The 16216-nt window shown below is 48.3% G+C and overlaps 1 protein-coding gene across 2 annotated transcripts; it reads right to left on the bottom strand.

Annotated features, from left to right (window-relative positions):
• Positions 1 to 1101: 1101 nt before the first annotated feature.
• LOC142923371 (uncharacterized) lies at positions 1102 to 8464 on the bottom strand. Of its 2 annotated transcripts, XM_076064457.1 has the most exons (3): positions 8361 to 8464; positions 5150 to 6134; positions 1102 to 2414 (listed from the first exon to the last, which is right to left on the bottom strand). In XM_076064457.1, the coding sequence occupies exons 2-3, from the start codon at positions 5723 to 5725 to the stop codon at positions 1743 to 1745; spliced, it is 1248 nt and encodes a 415-aa protein (XP_075920572.1). In that variant the 5' UTR covers positions 5726 to 6134; positions 8361 to 8464; the 3' UTR covers positions 1102 to 1742. The 2 variants fall into 2 exon arrangements, with proteins under 2 accessions (XP_075920572.1, XP_075920573.1); XM_076064458.1 differs by lacking the exon at positions 8361 to 8464 and having other exon boundaries at positions 5150 to 6240.
• Between the last annotated feature and the right edge of the window lie 7752 nt (positions 8465 to 16216).

Raw genomic sequence — 16216 nt, 5'->3', positions numbered from 1 at the left:
TCACACCTCTGCCTCACCACCTTCTGTTGAGCTCCACCAAGCATGCTCGTCTCAGGTTATTTCATCACGAATACAGCAGCCGCGTTGTACAAAGACTCCACCGCCACTCAGGGACATCACCATTCACGGACATCTCCGCCACTCACAGCAGGGGCAACGGACACCACTGGTGACATTTCACATATGTGATTGAGATGCTCAGCAGTGGTTTCAGGTGCATTTTGATGACTCCATGAGAACCGTTCTTGATCTGCTGAAGTAGGAGCAATAATCCTCGTGCCACTTTTTTAGTTCGTCCCAGAGCACCCTACACCGACTGGGTCGTGGCAGTGACAGCAGCAGCAGCAGTGACATCGTGGCGCGTCACTGACACGGCTAAACACACATGAGCGGAGACGCAGTGGTGGCGGCAGGCAAAGCACATCCCTCACATGAACACTAAATCAAGCTACACTCTAGCCCACAGATGTGTCAGTCAAAGACAAAGATCCTCCGTAAAGACTTAAGACTGTTGTGGCAAGCGCTGTTAGCGAGCGCCTTATGAAGGCTGACATGGCATGTGAGGTAGCCTAAGCTAAATAAGCACCAGGCACTAATTTGAGACTGAGTCGACCTAGGGGAGGCCTAGTAACGATTTAGATAATCATCACTGGTGTTGGCCATGAGTGGAAATTGAACTCGGGTCGCCGGGTTCGTAGCGCAGCACGCTAACCTTTACACTTCTGCTCACCACAGATCTGTCAGTCACAAGCATACCCATTGGAAGCAATCAACATCGGGCATATAAATGGTTCTGTTTAGACAACTTCACCAGTCCATCCAACTGCTGGTGGTAAAGGTAGGTTTACACCTTCTGTTAGCCGAAAATATCACTCGTGTCCTTGAGCATGTGATTGAGTCACCAAGGTGAATGTAGGCAAGGCGAGGCAATCATCTAGAAATGACTGACAAAGGATCTACATTAACCAGCTTTTCGAACAATATTATGACTTCACTTAATACAAAACAATATTCTTAGTAACTATTATTCTTAAAAAATAACAATAACTTATTTTAATGGATGACGCGTAAACAAAGGAGGGAACATGGAAAGGGTGCAGCGATGTTGGAATGTTATTTATTTTGTATTATTTCTTATTTGGGGTGGTGGTGGTGGTGGTGTTGGTAGAGGTAAAGGTGTTTATAGAGTTGCCAATTGTAGGATAGGTAGCATTGATAGGGCTGTTGTTGGAAAGAGTGATGGTGTCGGTTGGGGTGGTTGTGTTGGTAGGAGTCATTGTGTTGGTAGGATTGGTGTTGGTAGGGTTGGTGTTGGTAGGGTTGGTGTTGGTAGGGGGAGTGGTGTTGGTAGGAATAATGGTGTTGGTATGGTTGGTGTTGGTAGGGTTGGCGTTGGTAGGGTTGGTTTTGGTAGGAGTGGTGGTGTTCGTCGGAGTAGTTGCGTTTGGTAAGGGTAGCGGTGTTGGGAGGGGTGGTGGTGTTGGTAGGTGTGCGGATTCTAAAGGTGGTGGAGTTGGTAGGAGTGGTGGAGCAGGCATTGATCCGGGCCATGAAGAGTGGTCTCTTTGCCCTCATGATCACGAGGCGGGACTCACGCTCAGCTGGGGTGATGATGTGGGAAGGAGTGGTGTTGAGGGTAGAGGAAGTGATGGTGGTCAGGGTTGGGTTAGCAGAGGAGGTAGTGTTAGTAGGTGTGTGGTTGGTAGAGGTGGTGGAGTTGGTAGGAGTGGTGGAGCAGGCATTCATCCAGCCATGAAGAGTGATCTCTTTTCCCTCATGATCATGAGGCTGGACACATGCTCAGCTGGGGTGATGTGGGTAGGGGTGGTAGTGAGGGTAGAGGAGGTAATGTTGGTAAACGTGGGATTGGTCAAAGTGGCGGAGTTGGTAGGAGCGGTGGAGTTGGTGATTGAGCTGGTAGGGGTAATTGAGCTTATTTTAGTGCGGCGGGCATTGATGCGGGCCATTATCATGAGGTGACACCACTCACACTCAGCTGGGATGATGGTGTTGGTCCGGGTGGTAGTGAAGGTGGAGAAAATGCTGTTGGTAGGGTTTGTAGGGGTGGAAGGGGTGGTGGTGTTATTCAGGATAGTATTGGTAGAGGTGGTGGTATTTGAAAGTGTAATGGTGTTAGTCGAGATAGCGGTGTTTTTCGGGGTGGGGTTTGTCATGGTGGTGTTGGTAGGAATGGTGGTGTTGGTAGGAGTGGTGGTGTTGGTAGGAGTGGTGCTGTTGGTGGGTGCGCTGGTAAGTGTTGGTGAGCTATTCATCATGGAGCAGCCATCCAGTTGAGTCTTGAGGGATCTATGGGTCCTCTTGATTTTCATGGGGTGGCACTTGCTCCGAGCCAATTTCCACATGGATCCTCTCATGTAGCGGCTTCGGTAAACTCGTCTGCGCTGCGATGACTTCTGTTTAAAACCGGAAACAAAATCATTATGAGAGGCAAGAGATTGCAGTCTCCTTCTTCCCCTGTTGGTCACTCCACTCAAATATTGTTTTTTCACTTGCCATCTGCCACACCACCACCATTGATTGAGCACGAGTGTTGTACCTGCCTTTCAGTGGTAAATATCGGACAACTATTTGTAATCCACCAACATGAACAATGTGTGCTTGTAATAAATGTGTGCGACTTTGTCGAGGATGTGAGTGTGATTTTTTATTGTTTGTTGTTGTAACGTTCTAAGCTGCCTCTCCTGTACATCTGTGAAAATAGCTTAATAGCTCATCGGATTCTTCCAGTATAAATATTCTGATTCTGATTTGTGTCATCTATGCATGTGAGATTATGACATTTGCCTGAGTGATCTATATCCATGATGCCTCTCTGGGTGTGGTGTCTCTGTTGTGGTGTCCTGCTGATGTTCTATGTGACAGTGAAGCCAGCATACTCTCTCTCTTATTAGTGGATTCTTCAGCCAGACTCTTAGGCTGGTAATGGTGATCCCCGCGCTCTCCACGTCGTAAGTGATGGCCACCGGCCCACTGTGCAGCATCTTCATCAAGGTCGTCCACCTTGAGGGAGACGGGTATTCTCCATCTTGGGGAACCGTCATCTGTGGTGCCGCCGCAGCGGAGCCGCTCCAGCGGAGCCGTGCCCACCGCCGCGACGCCGTCACCGATGCCTCGGATTTCCCGCCACTCTCCCGGGGCTGGTGCCTTCTCAGACGTCCGCGTTTTGCCCACTGCACAGTCGTGAGGCCGCCGCAGCAGAGCCGCTCTGCCGAGGCCGTGCCCACCGCCGTGAAGCCGCCACCGGGGGATGCCGACGCCAACGCGGTGCACCCTCGCCACCCCCCCTCCCCCCGCACGAACGCACACACGCCCCACGTAGAGCCAGGAGGGGAGGTCACCCGGCCGATAGGTTTTTTTTCCAGAAGTCCCTAATGGGATCGATCTTCATGGTTTCCTGCGGCCGGGAAATTGGGCGATCTTCCCCCTGTAGCTGACATGCACTGCGGTGCCGGGACCTAATATTAAAGTTGCATGGTCACGGCAAGGGCCATCGAGCCACCGCGAGTGGAACCACACACACACAAGCACGGGTCAGTGGACTGGTAGCAGGAGAACAGAGAGCGGATGTCGGAGAGATCACTGCGGCGACATCACCCGAGTTGGGATCCGGGTATCGAAGGGCGGGAAAATCCGAGACCCTGATTGGACGGGAGGCCAAGGGAGCGAAACGGCGAAATTCCTTTGTTGTAGGTGGGATAAAGGGAGGGGGATTCAGGTAGCAAGGCAGTTCTTCTTCAAGATCATCGCGGTCCACGCAGGAGGGGAGTTAGCCGTTCGAGACGTCCGCGTGATGCACTTCAGCGCAGCCAGGCTCAACCCTCTACTGATCGCTTTTCTACAGCTTCCAGTGCAGCAGAGTGGAAGTACACGTGAGTAAGAGAGAGAGGTAAGTTTGGGCTATTTGATCGAGGGTAGAAAGCAGAGCGATAGGCAGAGGAAATACAGTCTAGGATCTCAAGGGGAATAGGCTGACATCCACTGACCCACACAATTACGCGTAGCTTAACGGGTTGCTTGCGGTAAATAAAATAACTGGTAGGGGAATAAACTTTTTCATGTGCTCCTTTGGAGGGTGAAGAGGAGGGTGGAGAGTGTTTTGTGTTCGCGCGCACACGCGGCTGTTTGCGGCGAATAAAGGAGTAGAGCGTGCTTGGTGTCCGTACCTGTACGATCGTTTACAGTATTGTTCAGCACGCGCGTGCCTACACGACTATTTTTGGTGGTGCCCAGCGCTCGCGTACCTGCGCAATCGCCTACAGTAGCGGTTTGCGCTCACGTGCGTGCGCGGTTTACGAGGTTGAGCTTTCATTTGTGACCAGGTTCCATCTGAAAAATAAGTTAGTACCTCAGTGGGCTTTGACTGGTATGATGGGGGTGTTCTTGATTTGAAGCTTTCGTGACTGCAGGAATCCATACTCTTTGGTTCTTTCGGCAAAGTCACGTAGGTATAAAATAAAATAAATCAGTCTGCCTCAGCAGCAGACCATGCTTTCCCCACCCGATGATGGACGCTTGTGTTGCACCCGAAACATCGTGATTTACTTTATTTTATACCTACGTGACTTTACCGAAAGAACCAAAGAGTATGATGGGGCTGGTTTAGTTTTATTTGTTTGTGTTTGGGTGATTTGTTAACCTTTCTTGTACTTTGCACTATTATCATGTTTTTGTAGTATTTGTTGTTGTAACGTTCTTACCAGCCCCTACCGGACATCTGTGAAAAAGAGCTTTATAGCTCATCGGATTCCTCAACCATAAAAAAATATTATTGTTCTGACTCTACTGGCTAGGGGACATTGTTCTGTCCACACCAGCGCAACTCACCAACGCCGCACAAGGACAGCTGAGTCCAGCACATGTCCCAAATGCCACGCTGCCAGTAACAAAAAACACCCTTAAAGTTGCAGTGGATAATTTTTAAGTATACTTAATTGAGCAAGGTGTTTGCTTGTTCCAAATGACATATGCGACTTTGTCTAGGATGTGTGTGTGGTGTATGCGAGTGAGATTCTTATATCTGCGCGAGTGATCTGTACGCGTGATGCATCTCTGCGTGTGGTGTCTCTGCATGTGGTGTATGTCACGGTGCCACGCTGATGGCCTGTGTGAGCGTGAAGTCGGCACTCACCACTGCATTCTTCAGCCGCCACTCCGAGGCTGAGGAGGGTGATCCCCGCGCTCGCCACCTCGTGGCGATGGCCACCGGCCCACTGTGCAGCATCTCCATGAAGGTCGTCCACCCTGAAGGAGCTGGGTCGTCGTCTTCTCCTCCTCCTTGGGGAACCTCCATGCCATGGCTGGGAGAGGAAGCGACTCGAGGCACCCTCTCGGCTTCGTGACCTGTGAGGCGGTTGCTGATGTGGACGGCCACGGTCGCTTTGGTGAGAGGTAGAGGCTGTCCAGCCTGTGGCGGTTGGACCTCCCAGGCTCCCCTCAGCTTAACCAGCCAGTTAGGGGAGAAATTCTTCTCCTCCGTGGGCACAGACGCGAGGAACGCGGAGCTCGCCACGAGCAGCGTCACGAGGGTGCGTGAAGTACTGCGCAGCCCGTGAGCCTCCATGGTGACTGCTACGAGAGAGGCTCCAGGAGGCTTCGTGCAGAGAGGCGCTCCTGAGCAGGCAGCTTGCAGCGTGGCTCTAGCGGCACACTGGGTGGAAGCGGGTGTGACGTCACGGCCCGAGGGCGGATGTGTGTTGTGTCTCATCTGTGTGTGTCTGTATGTCTGTGTGTGTGTCTGAGTGTTTGTGTGTATGTCTGTGTATCTGTGTGTGTATCTGTGTGTTTGTGTGTGTCTGTGTGTGTGTGCGGTAGTGTAGTGATTAGCGCGCTGTGCTATGAACCTAGCGACCCGGGGTTCGATTCCCGCTCACGGCCACCAACACTGGTGTCGTGTGCCGTGCCGGTCTTCGTAGGTGCTGCTCGTTATGGCTACAAGGGGAGGCCCAGGAGTGGTTGAGGTAATCGTCAGCAGTGTTGGTGGCCGTGAGCGGGAGTCGAACTTGGAGGGCAGCGTGGCATTCACTGCAACAACACCGCCCGCACTCCGACTGGTACACGGTCCGAACAGTGCAGAGTGCACATAATTCGCGGCGTCTCTCGCACGGTCCGGGTCTCTGTGTGGAGAGCGGGAGACGAAGGCGAGGATCACACAGGGTAGAGGGTGCACGTCGGCACTGCTTCCCACGTCACAACACGAGTCACGTCACATCACAGACTCATCCTCACCGTGAACCAACATCATCAACACAAACCCACATCTTCTTAGTTGTTTCGGTAAAGTCACGTTGAAGGGAAACAATAAAATAATAAAATATATATAAAACAATAAAAATTCTCACGACGTTTCGACCATAACACAAACGGTCGTCATCAGGTGTGTCGGTTTGCATGAATTTATTTATTTTCAAACGGTGTATTTATTTAATTATAAAAAAACGTTAGCGCCACGTGCAGCGATTTGGCAGTTTATTTAGAAGAACTAGTCCATCTATGTTCTGAAAAGAGGAGGGGGGAGACGACAAATTTTAATGTATGCTGTCTGAAAGCCACTTTAAGCGTGAACAATCAATTAAGACCTGAAATGGTTTATCAAATCTTTCCAATGCTAAGCCAGAATCCATCTTCTCGGTTGAAATTGTCCCTGTGCTTGTATATGTGTATAGCCCTTCACTTGGAATGGAACTTTCTACAAACAAACTGAGGGCACCCCAATGGGCTCCCCCCTATCTCCGGTTATAGCTAACATTTTCATGGAGAAATTTGAGACTGACGCCATCCAGACTGCCACTCTGTGCCCAACCTTATGGAAGAGGTACGTGGATGACACTTTTGTCATCTGACCACATGGCCGGCCTGCTCTAGACCAATTCTTCGACCACATCAATTCCATACACCCAGCCATCAGATTTACCATGGAAGTCGAAAAAGATGGCAAGCTACCTTTTTTGGATGTCCTAATTAAAAAGAGACCTGATGGTTCAATGAGCCACTCTGTCTACAGGAAAGCTACCCATACGGATGCTTATCTGAAACCGGATTCCCATCACCATCCATCACAGAAGAATTCTCTCATCAAGACTCTGTATCATAGAGCCCAATGCATATCCGACCAGGAACACATAGGCAGTGAACTCAAGCACGTACACCAAGCTCTTAAGGCTAATGGTTACTCCGACTATACAATCCGCAAAGCTATCACTCAAACCATGAAGAAGTACCCTCTTGAGGAGCCTTTCAAAACCATCACTTTACCCTACATTGCGGGGATCACAAAAAAGATCTCCAAAATCTTGAATAAACACAAGATCCAGGTCCGTTTCAACACATTACATAAAATCCGTGATCTGGTTCCGTCTGTAAAAGATGTGATTCCGGACATACAATACCCTGGTATCTACAAACTAAGTTGCCTCTGTGGTAGTAGTTACATTGGAGAAACCAAACGCCATGTCTCGGACCGCATTCGTGAACACAAAGGAGACCTTAAACACGGTAGGACCAACACCTCGGCCGTGGCAGATTATTGTTATAATTCAGTAGGCTCACATGACATTGACTTTTCCAAGACAGAGGTTCTTTGTAATCCATCTGGTTACCATGAGAAATTCGTTCATGAGGCTATCCACATATACAAGCACAGAGACAATTTCAACCGAGAAGATGGATTCTGGCTTAGCAATCATTGGAAAGATTTGATAAACCATTTCAGGTTTTAATTGATTGTTCACGCTTACAGTGGCTTTCAGACGGCATACAATGATTGTTTCGTCTCCCCCCTCCTCTTTTCAGAACATAGATGGACTCGTCCTTTTAAATAAACTGCTAAATCGCTGCGCGTGGGGCTAACGTTTTTTATAAATAAATAAATACACCGTTTAAAAATAAATAAATGTATGCAAACAGACACACCTGATGATGACCGTTTGTGTTATGGTCGAAACGTCGTGATAATTTTATTGTTTTATATATATTTTATTATTTTATTGTTTCCCTTCAACGTGACTTTACCGAAAGAACTAAGAATATGAATTACTGCAGTCACGAAAGCTTTAAATCACAAACCCACATCATTAACACGGACCCACATCATTAATAAGAAACTCACATCAACGCGAGGTTACATCTTTACCACTCACCCACAACACTGGACATCTGTGAGAAAGAGCTGTATAGCTCATCTGACTCCAGTATAAATATTCTGATTCTGACATGAACTCACATCGTCACGACTCACTCACAACACACCACCACCACTATCAGTAACACCACTAACGCCACCACTCCTCCTGCCAGTACACTACACAGACACACACGTCCTCACCACTCACATCACCACTCACCTACAGTTCCTCACTTCCTCCAGAGAGTCGCTGCTTCTGTCGTCTCGGTGCTTCTCTACCGCCACATGTGAGAAAAAAGATCGGCAGAACCAAGTGGGGGCGGGGCTCGGTGATCACGCCCTCAGTGACGCAATATCCTGTGAGCCCCACCCCCCCAGCACCTTCCCCCCCCTCTACGCCCCCTCCCCCACTCACACCACCAAAGACAAAGCTCCCGCGTATTTAGCCTTAACAGAGCACTACTAACAACAACCCCACCACTAACAACGCCACCACCAATAACAACCCCACCACCAATAACAACCCCACCACCAATAACAACCCCACTACCACTAACAACCCCACCACCACGAACACCACCACCACTACCACACCACCACTAATACACAGTTCTGATCCACACCTCAGCTGCTCCCCACACGCGATGCTTCTGCTGCTCTCTCTACTTCCGCTTCCGCCGGTGAACCTGGCGCCAACTTCTGAAGCGGTTCGCTGCCTGGGCCTCCTCTGGGTCGACTCAGCCTGAAGGTGAGAACCTCGCATGGTGTGGACACCTCAGCAGTGGTGGAGGAGAGACAAAGGCGGCCCACAGCCGTAGGCTTCTAAACAGCTGCTGGGCTCACGGCATCGGTTCAAGCAGAGCCCGGCTCTGCTGCTGAGGCACTGAAGGTGGAAAGCGGTCCAGAGTGGCGCTCGAGTTGAGCCATTGCTGCTGATGAGAGGCTGATGGGATCAGTCAAATATACTTTTTTATCTTTGCAAGGAAGGGTTTATTGTGAAGGAGGCGAATCGCGTGCTGGCGGAGGAGGCCTCCACTAGACGCCGCTAATTAGGGTATTTGGTCTACTCTTCCACGCTGATCTCCACGTTTTGGAGCAAGGTGGGCGTACCCACACTTTACCCCACCACATGCGGGTCGTTAGCTCACTGGACTTGCACTGCAGAGGTGCAGGTTCGATTCCATCGCCCACACACCCACCCACTCACTTGCCCACTCACCAACTCACCCACTAACCCATCTATTCACCCACTCACAGGGACATGTGGAGACACGGAGACACATGGACACACGGATACATAGAGCCTTGATAAAGTGGTTGTGTAGGTGGTGTTAGAGTATCAGCATCAATGTGGTTGTTGTGGTTATGTTGCTTGTTATGGTTGTGGTGGTTGAGGTGATGTTGGTTGTGGTGGTTTTGAATGTGGTGGCAGTGGTTATAGTTGTGGTTGTATCGCTGGTTGTAGTGGTGGTTCAGGTTTTAGTTGTGGTGTAGGTGGTTATGTTGGTTGTTTTGGTGCTTTTGGTTGTGGTAATAATTGCGGTTGTGGGGGGTATATTTTTTGTGGCTATAGTTGTGTACGTGGAGGTTGGGGTTTTCATGGTTATAGTTACAGTTGTGGTTATGTTATTGTTGTTGTTATACTTGGGGTTGTGGTTATAATTGTGATTGTGGTACAAGTTGTGATGGTTATGTTATGTTTTTGTGGTTATAGTTGTGGTGAAGGTGGTTATGTTGGCTTTCATGGTTGTTGTATGTGTAGGGAGCAGTAGAGTAGCGGTTGAACGCCACGCCACGGACCCGAGAAAGTTCGATTCCCGCTCACGGCCAACACCAGTGACGATCATCTGAACCAGTCCAGGGCTTCCCCTACGTCGACTCTGCCTGAAATGAGTACCTGTTGTGGTGTGTAATAAACATCGCCACTCGGGAGACAAAGACGGTCGGGTGTAGTGCTGGCCACCCACCTGCTTGTGTTCCACACTGCGGGTCTCCATAGGTACTCGCTAACAGAACTTGCCCCAACAGTCTGTTATAGGCTATAGAATAAATCTGTGTCTTTTGTTGTTGTATGTGTGTTGAACTTCTTTCGCACCATATGTTGCCACCTGTGATAACCGGAAATGCGGTTATAGTTGTAGTGGTTATATCATGGTTGTGGTTTTAGTTGTGTCTGGTTTTAGTGCTTAGAGTTGTGGTTATAGATATGGCTATAATTGTGGTTATAGTTGTGGGTGTGGTTATAATTGTAGTTGGTTTTGGTTATAGTTGTGGTTATAGTGGTTATGGTTGTTGGGTATGGTTGTTGCTGTGGTTACATTTGTGGTTACATTTGTGGTTGAATTTGTAGTTCTAGTTGTGGTTGTTGGTTTGTGGTGGTGAGGCTGGTGCAGGTGGTGGGTTGGAGGCCACGTTCCCTGCCCATGCGGTTCCAACAGCGATGGCTCCCTGTGCTATGTGGGTCACATGAACTTGTCTTCCAGCATGCCTTGAAGTCATCATTATAGGAGCCATCGCCTCCTCTACGCACTCTCCTCCTATCTCTCCCCTCTCACCTCCACGCACTCTCCTCCTACCTCTCACCTCCTCCGCGTGTCTCCTCCTTTCTTTTTTTCCCAGGGTCTCCCTCCTCTCTCTCCCCGTGTCTCCTTCCTCTATGTCGCCGTGTCTCTCTCCTCTCCCTCCCCGCGTTTCCCTCCTATCTTTCTCCGTGTCTCTTCTCTCTCCCCGCTTTTCCCTCTCCAACCTCCCCCTGTCTCCCTCCTCTCTCTCCCCGTGTCTCCTTTCTCTCCCCGTGTCTCACTCTTCTATCTCCCTCTGTCTCCCTCTTGCTTCCCGTGTCTCACTCACTCAGCCACCCACTCAGCCACTCACTCAACCACTCAGTCACTCAGCCACTCAATCACCAGCCACTGACTCAATCAGCCACTCAACCACTCAGTCACTCAGCCACTCAATCACCCAGCCACTGACTCACTTAGCCACTCACTCAACCTCTCACTCAACCACTCACTCAACCACTCACTCACGCAGCCACTCACTCACGCAGCCACTCACTCACACAGCCACTCATTCACTCAGCCACTCATTCACTCAGCCACTCATTCAACCTGTCAATCACGCAACAACTCAGCCACCAACTCAGCCACTCACTCAACCACTCACTCACTCAGCCACTCAAACACTAACTTACTCAGCCACTCACTCAGCCACCCACTCAGCCACTCACTCAACCACTCAGTCACTCAGCCACTCACTCACTCAGCCACTCACTCACTCAGCCTCTCACCAGCCACTCACTCAGCCACTCACTCAACCACTCACGTACTCAAGCTTTCAATCAACAACTCACTCACCCAGCCACTCACTCAGCTGCTTAGTCACTCTGCTACCCACTCACTCAACCACTCACTCATTCAGCCTCTCACTCAGCCACTCCCTAACTCAGCCACTCACTCCCTCAACCACTCAATCACTCAGCCACTCTCTCATTCAATCACTCACCTAGCCACCTGCTTATTTGTTTATTTTACCAGGTAAAGCCCATAAGATATATCTCTTTTTCAGACGTAACCTGGCCACATATGATTGCCCAATTAAGTGGCATTTTACGTGTCAATTTATATCAGCAACTATAAATGTGGAGTGACAAACAGGAGCCGGGCAAAAATTCACAATGAAGGGGAGAGTGAGAGAAACATGCGAACTCCAAATATACAACAGGCATCAGGGTCAGGATTGTTGTATATATTGTCTTGAAAAATAATAAAAATGAAATGAAAAATGCAAAAGGTGTAATTTTACAAAATTAGGTAATTATGTCAATTTATGCAATTACGCTAATTAGGCTCGGCTTTGTTGTCTAGGGGTATTACCAATCGTGATAGTTGTCAGTGATGTGTGGGTTCTGGGTCCATATTTGTCGTGTCACTGGGGTTTATAATAGGCTGGTAGGGTGGGTTCATAATGGCCAGGTAGGGTGGGGTTATAATGGCCAGTGAGAGTGGGGTTATAATGGCCAGGTAGGGTGGGGTAAAATGGCCTTGTCAGGGGTCCACCTCCTCCACCACCAGTTCCACCTCAACCTCCTCCACCTCCCACCTCCTCGCAGGAACCCAGACTCAACAGGTGCCATGGGTTGCCACGCTACGTGCAGGAGGAGGAGCTCATCACTTGAATGTGACGAGCAGTGAGCTCACCACTTGAATGTGATGAGCAGTGAGCTTATCACTTGAATGTGAGATGCAGTGCGCTCATCACTTGAGTGTGACATGCAGTGAGCTCATCACTTGAATGTGACATGCAGGGAGCTCATCACATGAATGAATGGGACATGCAGTGAGCTCATCACTTGAATGTGACAGGCAGTGAGCTCAACACTTGAATGTAACATGTAGTGCACTGACCACTTGAATGTGACATGCAGTGCGCTCATCACTTGAATGTGACATGCAGTGAGCTCGCCACTTGAATGTGACATGCAGTGAGCTCGCCACTTTAATGATATGCAGTGTGCTCATCACTTAAATGTGATATGCAGTGCGCTCATCACTTGAATGGGACATGCAGTGTGCTCATCACTTGAATGTGACATGCAGTGAACTCACCACTTCAACGTGACATGCAGTGCGCTCGTTACGTGAATAAGACATGCAGTGAGCTCACCACTTGAATGTGATATGCAGTGAGCTCATCACTTGGACGGGACATGCAGTGTACTCATCACTTGAAAGTGACATGAATTGAGCTCATCACTTGAAGATGACATGCCATTTTCTACATCACACGACTATACTGACTATATATGATGGGTATAGTCGTGTGATGTAGAAAAAAGTTTAGTTGGAGGCATATATTTTTTGTGACGTAAAATTGTAATGTATAATGACTTTTTGTTAGTAGTAGGGTAGTTGCAGTTGCTTAGCGTCAATATACTAAATTCCTCCGCTGATATGTAACCTCAGCTTATTGGAGAGTATATTGAGTATATTGATTATATTGATGTAGTTTATATTTTAGTTTTTTTTTTTATCAGTTTACTACACGGTAGTCATTATATAGTGTAGTGTATACCCAGTTACTTAATGTTAACAGCTCAGATTATTGGAGAGTATATTGAGTACATTGATTATATTGATGTAGTTTATATTTATTTTTTTCACATCGGTTTATTGCATGGTAGTAGGGTATGTATAGTTCTTTAGAAACTCCCTTTTTATTTTCCACATAATGCACTAGCTTGATACGCGGTGGTTTGGGCTGTTGCAGTTATTTATTATTAAAATTGTATCTCCCTTTATTATTGCCAATCCTACATGATACACTAACATAATATGACTTTGAGACCCCCCACCTGCCTACACATTCCACAAGGAGTGAATAATCCCATATCTGCATTTGTCATAAACATGCTAAATTCCTCTGTTATGTAAACTTCTTCATAAAGACGCTCTCCTCCTCCCACCCAATTTAAAATACGCTGCCAAGCTTAGCATTGTTCGTTAGGACGCTGTCTTTCCGACAGCTCTGTTTCTTCACCTGAGGACGGCTGCTTGCGTTGTGGCCTAAACGTGAGAATTTTATTATATTATGTTTGATGTTTATTATTTTATTATTTCCCTTCTACTTGACTTTACTGAAAGAACCAATAATATGGTGCATACCTACTTTTGGTGGGACCTGCTTTCCCTAGAGCAGTGCATACTGACTGTGGTAATACCTGCTATCACTACAGCATTGCATGCTGACAGGTGGTATCCTGCTATGACTACAGCATTGCATACTAACTGTGGTGGTATCCTGCTATGACTACAGCATTGCATGCTGACTGTGGTGGTATCCTGCTATGACTACAGCATTGCATGTTGAGTGGTGGTATCCTGCTATGACTATAGCATTGTATGCTGACTGTGGTGGTATCCTGCTATGACTACAGCATTGCATACTGACTGCGGTGGTATCCTGCTATGACTTCAGCATTGCATACTGATGGTGGTGGTATCCTGCTATGACTAGAGCATTGCATACTGACTGCGGTGGTATCCTGCAATGACTACAGCATTGCATACTGACTGCGGTGGTATCCTGCTATGACTAGAGCATTGCATACTGACTGCGGTGGTATCCTGCTATGACTACAGCATTGCATACTGACTGCGGTGGTATCCTGCTATGACTACAGCATTGCATACTGACTGCGGTGGTATCCTGCTATGACTAGAGCATTGCATGCTGACTGTGGTTGTATCCTGCTATGACTATAGCAGTGCATGCTCACTGTGGTGGTATCTTGCTATGACTACAGCATTGCATGCTGACTGTGGTGGTATCCTGCTATGACTACAGCATTGCATGCTGACTGTGGTGGTATCCTGCTATGACTACAGCATTGCATACTGACTGCAGTGGTATCCTGCTATGACATCAGCATTGCATACTGACTGCGGTGGTATCCTGCTATGACTACAGCATTGCATGCTGACTGTGGTTGTATCCTGCTATGACTACAGCATTGCATGCTGACTGTGGTGGTATCCTGCTATGACTACAGCATTGCATGCTGACTGTGGTGGTATCCTGCTATGACTACAGCATTGCATGCTGACTGTGGTGGTATCCTGCTATGACTACAGCATTGCATACTGACTGCAGTGGTATCCTGCTATGACTTCAGCATTGCATACTGACTGCGGTGGTATCCTGCTATGACTAAAGCATTGCATGCTGACTGTGGTTGTATCCTGCTATGAATAGAGCATTGCATGCTGACTGTGGTGGTATCCTGCTATGACTACAGCATTGCATGCTGACTGTGGTGGTATTCTGCTATGACTACAGCATTGCATGCTGACTGTGGTGGTATCCTGCTATGACTACAGCATTGCATACTGACTGCAGTGGTATCCTGCTATGACTTCAGCATTGCATTCTGACTGTGGTTGTATCCTGCTATGACTATAGCAGTGCATGCTGACTATGGTGATATCCTGCTATGACTACAGCATTGCATACTGACTGTGGTGGTATCCTGCTATGATTACAGCATTGCATCCTGACTGTGGTGGTATCCTGCTATGACTACAGCATTGCGATGCTAACTGTGATGGTATCCTGCTATGACTACAGCATTGCATACTGACTGCAGTGGTATCCTGCTATGACTATAGCATTGCATGCTGACTGTGGTGGTATCCTGCTATGACTACAGCATTGCATACTGACTGTGGTGGTATCCTGCTATGACTTCAGCATAGCATACTGATGGTGGTGGTATCCTGCTATGACTAGAGCATTGCATACTGACTGCGGTGGTATCCTGCAATGACTACAGCATTGCATACTGACTGCGGTGGTATCCTGCTATGACTAGAGCATTGCATACTGACTGCGGTGGTATCCTGCTATGACTACAGCATTGCATACTGACTGGGGTGGTATCCTGCTATGACTACAGCATTGCATACTGACTGCGGTGGTATCCTGCTATGACTAGAGCATTGCATGCTGACTGTGGTTGTATCCTGCTATGACTATAGCAGTGCATGCTCACTATGGTGGTATCTTGCTATGACTACAGCATTGCATGCTGACTGTGGTGGTATCCTGCTATGACTACAGCATTGCATGCTGACTGTGGTGGTATCCTGCTATGACTACAGCATTGCATGCTGACTGTGGTCGTTTCCTGCTATGACTCAAGCATTGCATGCTGACTGTGGTGGTATCCTGCTATGACTACAGCATTGCATGCTGACTGTGGTGGTATCCTGCTATGACTACAGCATTGCATGCTGACTGTGGTGGTATCCTGCTATGACTACAGCATTGCATACTGACTGCAGTGGTATCCTGCTATGACTTCAGCATTGCATACTGACTGCGGTGGTATCCTGCTATGACTAAAGCATTGCATGCTGACTGTGGTTGTATCCTGCTATGACTAGAGCATTGCATGCTGACTGTGGTGGTATCCTGCTATGACTACAGCATTGCATGCTGACTGTGGTGGTATTCTGCTATGACTACAGCATTGCATGCTGACTGTGGTGGTATCCTGCTATGACTACAGCATTGCAT

The sequence above is a fragment of the Petromyzon marinus genome, unplaced genomic scaffold (genome assembly GCF_048934315.1).
Source record: "Petromyzon marinus isolate PM22_M1 ecotype Great Lakes invasive population unplaced genomic scaffold, UKy_Petmar_22M1.pri1.0 PM_Scaffold_463, whole genome shotgun sequence".
Classification (NCBI taxonomy): domain Eukaryota; kingdom Metazoa; phylum Chordata; class Hyperoartia; order Petromyzontiformes; family Petromyzontidae; genus Petromyzon; species Petromyzon marinus.
Note: the sequence above shows the minus strand (reverse complement) of the source record. Positions and strands in the feature narration are given on the sequence as shown.